The 8,305-nt window shown below is 38.7% G+C and overlaps 1 protein-coding gene across 1 annotated transcript; it reads left to right on the top strand.

The window, feature by feature from the left end:
- Positions 1-1,409: 1,409 nt before the first annotated feature.
- Positions 1,410-7,292, top strand: TDRD15 (tudor domain containing 15). Its single transcript, XM_054280309.1, has one exon. It carries the CDS (start codon positions 1,413-1,415, stop codon positions 7,290-7,292), a length of 5,880 nt encoding a protein of 1,959 aa, XP_054136284.1. The 5' UTR covers positions 1,410-1,412.
- Positions 7,293-8,305: the final 1,013 nt, after the last annotated feature.

Raw genomic sequence — 8,305 nt, 5'->3', positions numbered from 1 at the left:
CCAGGCAGACAGGACCAATTCCTTAAGGCTGTTTGCTTGCATGAAAAGCACCCAGATTTTCACTTTCTCTTACAGGAGAAGGTAGATAAAAGGGGTCTTGTTGAAGCAGGAATTTGTCAGATCTGGGTTTAATACTGCTTTTACTGGGAGGAGGGGGTTTTTTTTTTTGGTGGGTTTTTTTTTTTTTTTGGTGTCCAGTGGTTTTGATTTTTTGGGTTTGTTTTTTTGCTTGGTTTTAGAAGTTATGCATCCTTCATCCTTCTGCCCTACTGCTTTTCAGTAGGGATGTTAGTTTATTTATTAGAGGGAGTTTTTTGTGGTTTTGTGTGTTTTTTTGTGGGAGGGGTTTAAATTTTTTTGTGAGCTAGAATGACAGGGATCAGTATTTTTTCTGAAGACAGGTTATGTGTTCACTAGCTGCTTCATGTTTGGTTGTGATGAAAACTATCATGACAGTTTTACAAAAGATTTTTTACAGGCTAAGGGAATCGTCCTAAATCCCTGTAGTTGAAACTGAAAGTTGAAGTTCCACCTTTACTTAAAAATTCATAAATGGAGGTTTTCTTTGTCCAGACTATCCTTGAGCATTTATCCACTGTCTTTGCATTTGATGTTGTCTACCTCAAATTACTTTGTTATAGCAGCAGTTCATTTAATGGAATTTTGCTTGATTAAATTATCATCATACACAGCCTTTTTAAACAGTGTGAAGTCGCAGATTCACTGAATCATTGGCAAATGAATTTAACTGGAAGTTGGGCTTCAAGACTGGATTACAGATCAGAACAGTGTCTGATTGTTGTGAAGGTATTTAAATTGTCACACTCCGAGTGTTGAGACCATACAAAACACAGCTGGCACAGTTGTTACTTGATGAGCAGTGCAGAATTGTTGCACATAGATGATATTCTCAGTATGTCCTTGCAATTATGAGAACCTTAAATGTGCTGTTAGTACAGACAGCCAGAGTAAACAGTAGAGCATGGAGCTATAAATTGTCAGTGATTTGAAGAAGTGATTTAGGCAGAAAATGCAGGGTAAGTAGGGGATGGCTCCTTGGTCTTTTACAGATTAAAAGGAAGGAGAAACAGACTGGAATACCTTGGTGTTATTTGGGGAAGCAACATTTTGCTTGAAAATTAATCTCAGGTGATACAAAATCTGTTGCCACATGAACAAATCCAGAGCTAGCTTTTTTCATGTTACCCGAGCATGTCTTTTCTAAGAGAATTGCATGGAGTGTATCCCAGCTGCCTAAAACATGGCATTCTTAAATGTTCAGTATATGTTTTAGGCAGAATTTTAATAATATGCTGTTAAACCATTTTGAAAACAAATGTCATGTAAGGAATTGGAAAGAAAAAATACAGAAAATTATCAAGATGATCATACTCTTTTTCTTTGCAGACAGGATGGAATCTCTGACTCCTTCACCAGACTCAGTAGATAAGAAATTGAAGATAACTCATGTAGAATGCCATCCTGAGTGCTTGGTCATAGTGTTCCAGGCTCAGTACAACACAGGATGTGAGCTTGACTATTTCATACTACAAAATGAAATACAGCGTGTGTTCAAAGTAAAAGATGATGTCTGTGTTGGTGGATCTTGCTTGGTGGAAGACACAGAAGGAGAATGGCACAGAGGAAGAGTTCTGAGAAAAAAAGGGAACATCTGTGAGACTTTTCTTATAGACACTGGACATGTGTTGGCTGTTGAGGAAACACATCTTGCTGCTGCTAGTGATAAATTGTTTCAGCTGCCTCCAAAGGTGGTTTTGGGTGTTTTTGCAAGCATACTTCCTCTTGGAGAAAGATGGGGTCCAAAAGCTGTTAACTATTTTTCATCTCTGGTGGGATTACAGATCACTGGTCATGTGAAGGCTGTTACACCATATCAGCTGTTTATTCTAGAAGTGCCTAAGATTATTACTGATGTTCTTGAACTGCAGCTAGGTAAATTTATTGATGGAGATTCATTTTGTCTTGTTGTAGAAACTTTAAGAGCATTGCCCCAAGGAATGCTTTGTAAGAGAATGCCACAACTGTTGACACAGCAGTATCCCTTCAGGGAGTTACTTACCGTAAATAATTCTGAGAAACCAACAGATTTTTGGCATGTTCCAGATCAACTCTTTCCATGTCTACCTGTTGGCAGTAAAGAAAATGTCAAAATAACTGGTGCAGTAAGCCCAAATAAATTTTATTGTCAGATACAGAAATGGCAGAAAGAGCTGGAATGTTTGACAGGAGCTATGCATTTGTACTATGAAGCTCTTGTTGGAGAAAATACCACATCTTGTGATAGTTTCGGGCTGCTCTGTGCTGCCAAGAGGCAAAACGGACAGTGGCATAGAGGAGTGATAAAACAACTTCTCTCTGACCACGTGGAGGTCTGGTTTATGGATTTTGGCATTATCGAAGCTGTGCCACCTAGTTGTATTCAAAAACTGAAAGCTGAGTTCATGACATTGCCAATGATTTCATTTCCATGTACGCTGTCTTGTTTTGGTAGTCAGGATGAAACAGCAGTAAAATTTCAGCTCCAAGAACTTACCCAAGCCTTAATAGGACAAACTTCTGTGTGTGTCCAAGTTGATTTGTACAATAACACTGAACGCTTGTATTACATAACACTGCAGAAACAAAATCTTGGCACTAATGCTGAGCATCCAGAAGACCAGAATAAGACAGCTGCACCGTGTGTCTCGCTTTTGGAAACAAAACCCAGAAGTGTCACACTAAACCACAAACCAAGTCCTGAGAGAAACAATTCGTCTAAGAATTGTTCTGGAAACAAAGATAAAAAAGCCTGCTTACCTGAATGGGACATTTCTTTCTCCAGCCACTGCAAGAGAGTAGAGATGCAAATGAACTCTTTTTACGGAGCTTTTGTAGTATACGTCATAAATCCATCTGACTTTTGGATTCAAACTTGCAGATACCAGAATGAGTTTCATGCCTTGATGAAAAACATTGCCTGCACATACAGTCAGTGTAGAGATGATGAGATGGTCCTTAAAAAGCCAGAACCGGGGTTGCTGTGCTGTGCTCGGTATAGCAGGGATGGGTGTTATTACCGGGGTGTTGTCACCAAAGTGTTTCGTGTTAGCATTACGGTTTACTTTTTGGATTTTGGAAATACAGATACTGTACCTTGTCACTATGTGAAAACATTGCTTCCCGAGTTTTCTGATTTACCAGCTTTAGCTGTGTGTTGTTCCCTTGCTTGCACATTTCCTGTTGATGGTGTGTGGGTTAAAAAAGAAACTGATTTCTTTAAAAATGTGGTGTTGAACAAACCACTGCTGCTTCATGTTGTTGGAAAGCAAAACAACAAGTACGTTGTTAATGTGCAGTGTCATACTGGTTTCCTGCAAGGAAACGTTGCCACGTGCATGGTGCAAGCTGGTTATGCTGAATATCGGCTGAAGCCACCAGAGCCTGTTGTAAGGGCAGCAAAAAAGCGGCACAGCGGGAATCACCTCAAATGTAAAAAAGAAAAAATCAATGCAGAGAACACCAGTAATACTTGCAAAAATAAGGTATCTGGAAATGGAGACGTGCTTCAGAAGGAAAAATCATTAAATATGCTGCCGGTGCCTAGAGAATCTGTTTTGCCATCCTGTTCAGGAGAAGGTGCTGTCTCTAAAATGCATAGGTTGGTATGCGAGGAAAAATTAGTTTATAAGGAGCTTGTGTTTAAACCAGGAACTGTTCATGAAGTGGTATGTTCTTGCATCTTTTCCCCAGCAGATTTTTCTTGTCAACTGCAAAGCAAACTGCCAGAGCTAAATAACTTAATGGGAAAAATTCAGACATATTATAAAGATCATACCACTCCCTACAAAACTGGACAGGCTGCCTGCGTTGTTAAGTATCCCAAAGATGGGAAGTGGTACAGAGCAACTGTTGTGCAGGAGGTATCCACAGATGAAGTTGTTGTGGTTTTTGTAGACTATGGTTATCAGGAAAGAGTTTCACTTAAAGATGTACAGGGTGTTCTTCCAGATTTCCTAATTCTAGAGAGTCAGGCATTTCGATGTGGACTTAAAAATGTAGTCTTACAGACTGACTCAATCAGTTGGTCTGAAGAAGTGCATAGACAATTTGAAGACTTCATTTCTTCTTCTAGAGGACCACTGACTTGCACCATTTATGCTCTTATTCTTCTGAGCCCCAACTCTTTATGCAATGTAGTTGACTTACGGACTCCACTTAATAGTGTAGAGGAATTCCTCAGAGAGCGTGGTGTCACCCAGCCTGAATGTGTTGGACCGAGAAACCTTTCATGTTTGGGTTCTCTGTACAGTTTTTGCTATTCATCTTTTAATATAAAAGTTGGAGGTGAGGAGGAGGTTTATATAACTCACATAAATAGTCCTTCAGAATTCTATTGTCAGCTTAACCGCAACTCTGAAACTCTTGAGGCATTGATGAAGAAGGTTAGTGACGTAAGTCAAATGTCAAGTAATGTAAATTACCATGGCAATGCACGACTGTGTATAGCCAAATATGTGGAAGATGGTCTCTTTTACAGAGCTTTGGCTTTTCCTGTGGAATCAACATCCTTTCTGTTGGTTGACTATGTGGATTTTGGAAATAGGAGTATGGTGGAGAGAGACCAGTTGATGCCTATTCCATATTCTGCCACTGACCTACTATTCACACCCATGCAAGCTATTAAATTCTGTCTGTCAGATCTTAGGGGGGCAGAATTTCCAGCAAGAATTACTACATGGTTTGTGAAAACATTCCTTGGTAAACTGCTAAAGGCTGTAATTTTATCCAGAGAACCAGATGGAAAGGTTGTTGTGGAGTTGTATGATGGACAGCTCAAAGTAAGTCAGAAAATTAAAGAAAAGGTATTGGCAGAGTTGGCTCAGGAAAGCCATACGGAACAATTTAGAAGTAGTGAAGGAGAGATATGTCACATGAAAGATGACAAAGAAATTAATAAAGTTAGTGTTAAAGAACCTGAAATACTTAAATTGAAAACTGAAGTGAAATGCCAAGCCTATGATGAGTATTTCCAGGCAGATACTGGTGAGAATTTTGGAGATGAAGAGCAGACTGCATGTAGCACACCAAAGTTGTGTAGTGGATTCTCAAAACAGCAAACTTTACATGACAGCAAAGAGCAAAGTTTTAGAAATACTTTCAGTGCTCTTCTGGAGAATGGAGAGGAACCTTGGATTGGACAACCTGCTTCTCACTCCCTCTCTTACTCTGCTTTACATTTAAAGGAAATAACTGTAAATACTCTCTCTGAATCTCAGAATGAAAGACCAAATTGTGCAGGTCAACAGGAAAGGAGTAATGAAAATATACCTACATTAAGCAGCCTTCCTCAACGTGATATCCAGGTGAATACTGAAGTAGCAGGTTATATTTCTCATACGAATAGTCCATCAAGTTTCTATGTTCACTTTGCAGAAGATGAAAACTTAATAATAAAATTAGCAGATGATTTGAATGAAAGCTTGGAGAATAGAGGTCGGGAAAATTGCTTAAATGAGCTCATGGTAGGGAATCTCATCGTTGCAGAGCACGACGCTGATTGTTTTTACTATAGAGCAGTTATTAAAACTCTGAAATCGGGAAGCTCCTATGAGGTAGAATTTATTGACTATGGTAATACCGCAGTTGTAAGTTCGTCAAAAATCCGCAGGATTCCAGAAGAGTTCTTAACTCTGCCAAGGTTTAGTGTTCATTGTTTCCTTAGCAGTGTAAAAAGTGTTCCTGGGGAAAGCTGGACTAAAGAAAGTGCTGCATATTTTGCAAGAGCAGTAAGTGACAAGCCAGTAGCTTGCAAGTTCTTAGAGCAACATGGAGAAAAATGGGAAATAGATGTAATTTGTGATGGAGAGTCTTTGTCTAACAGCCTTTTGCATAAAATAGACAACATAAAGTGGAATAGCACATGGGTATTTTCTTTGGAAAATAAACCTAAACAACATGATAATTCTCGAAAGTCTAAGAACAGTTTAGGTGGCCAAAATAAAACCAAGGCTTCTGGGATGAAAAATATTTCTGTAAAACCCTTAAGTCTCCTTCAGCAGGTTTTAAATTCTGGACAAGTAGAAGCAGCAGAAGTAGTTAATATTTCAAAGAGTGGAGAATTTTATGTACAGTTACTTAAAAATCTGCAAATACTACATGAGTTAAATGTCATGCTTGACAAAGAAGCACAAAGAAGTGATTTGATTAGAGTGGATGACATTGAACAGGGTCTGGAATGCATTACACAATCTGAAAGGAACTTAAAATGGAATCGATCAAAAGTGATAAAGAAATTTGTCAGGGAAAAGTTAATGCTAGTGTTTTTCATGGATTATGGCACATGTGAGATGGTATCCTTAAATAATGCAAAGATGCTCAGTGATGAGATTAAGAGTATTCCTAAACAAGCTGTTTATTGTAGGTGGATTTGTTTTAAAAACCTGAAGAAAATTCACTTAGACCATGTAGTAAATGCACTTCTAGATTGTGAAATAAGGATCTTGTTTTTGAGATACTTGAAATCATCTGATATCTGGGAGGTAGATATTTTAGTAGGACAAGTTACACTTCAGGAGTATTTGAACCAGGTCTTAAGTCATTGTTGGTCAATTGTTGGACCAGAAAAATGTAGTAATACAAACTGTAAGGAGTTTGATACATCATTCAAGATAAATTCAGTCATGTGGATGCTGCTGCGTAGTGGCAGGACATATCCTGGGTGTGCAACTGCAGTTACTGATCCTTCAAACTTCAGCATCCAGTTTGAAATCTTCTTTGATTGCATGCGAAACTTGTCCTTGCTGCTCTCTGACCTTCCTGACAACTTGCCAGCTCTGCCAAAAGAACTTGTGATACCTGGTGCTAGCTGCTTGATTGAGTTTGGGCAGGAAGCAGAGTGGTACAGGGCAGAAATTAGTGAAGTAACAGATCAGTCTGTTGTTCTTACATTTATTGATTATGGCTTTCTGAAGACCATACCTTATTCTGAGATCCATAAACTTAAAGTTGTTCCAGAAAGTCTGTTATACTTGCCACGCTTGGCACACTCTTGCTCTTTGCATGATACGGTTCCTGGGAAGGGGGAACACTGGAGTGAGGAAGCTATACTTCTGTTTCAGCAGCTTCTTCATAAACCAGGTCTGATATTTCATTTTATCCACTATGGCTCTGAAATGAAGTTAGAGGTGAATGTTTTGTGTGAAGATCGCAATGTGTCTGATGCCTTAATTGCTGCAGGCCATGCAGTCTGCTCTCACAGTAGGTGCTGTCCCATTGCAGTTGACAGACTCTAATCAGAAAAAAGAATTGTAAGTGAAGTGGCCAGATTCTAGTTACTATGCTTCCCTTTGTGAACTGGTATAATTATGATAACAATTCTGATTTTGCTGACAGAAGTCGGGCAAAGAAGAGAGACAAAAAAGCGTTTTGAAGCACAGCATTAGTTATAAAAAGTTTCAAAGAAGAGAATGTGGTAAAGTGGCTGCTGGAATACCATTAAAAAAGGATCTGAGTTTACAACACTGAAAGGAAGGAAAACCTACAAAGGATGGACAGTACTGTGAGAATGGGATTTTTTCAGCATTATGATGACAAGAGAAGTTAAGTTATCATAACACAAAGTAAATCTGCTACCAGAAACCCTGGTTGAGGCTTGTGATTCTGATGTTCTACAGTCTGGAAGGACAGTGTGTGAAGCTACTGTCAAAGAATTAGTTGAATGATCAGTAGGTTGCAGTTAGAAAAGCACTACTTCAAAGGAAAATAAACCAAACAACCTTTTTGTTGGAATGCTCTCGAAGTTTTTGTATGTATAGATATAATCTATATTTGCAGTAACATCTGGTTTACAGGGTGATGTCTCCATGTTTTGGATGTTCAGAAAACAAAGATGCCAGACATTTTCTTTGGTTCTGATTCCAGAGTTTCCATGTGAGAAAAGTTTCAATGTTCACTATGATTAAGCCAAAAATAGGGCTCCCCATTTAGCATTAGGTTGTTTTGAATTAGTTCTTGCTGTAGAGATGCTATTGCCCCTTCTGAACGTTCTCTTAGTATCTGAGTTGCATCATTTTGGGATTTTTTACTCTGCCAAGCTTGCATTCCACTGATAGTTCTCTTTCATCCTCCTCCTTCATCCTTCATCCTCCTCCCCATCAGAATGAAGAGAGGGGCTTTTCTCTGAGTGCTTAGTCAATACACTGTAAAGTCAAAATATTGTTTATATCTTAAAGGGGAACATTCAGAACCTTTTTTTTTTCTCCTTTGTGGGAGGAAGAAATTTCAAAACTGAAAAGTTATGATAGTA

This window comes from Melozone crissalis, unplaced genomic scaffold, assembly GCF_028551555.1.
Source record: "Melozone crissalis strain CALT ecotype California unplaced genomic scaffold, PUWL_Pcris_2 ptg000027l_1, whole genome shotgun sequence".
NCBI classification, from domain to species: Eukaryota; Metazoa; Chordata; class Aves; order Passeriformes; family Passerellidae; genus Melozone; species Melozone crissalis.
The sequence above is the reverse complement of the archived record's forward strand: the minus strand, read 5'-3'. Positions and strand labels throughout refer to the sequence as shown.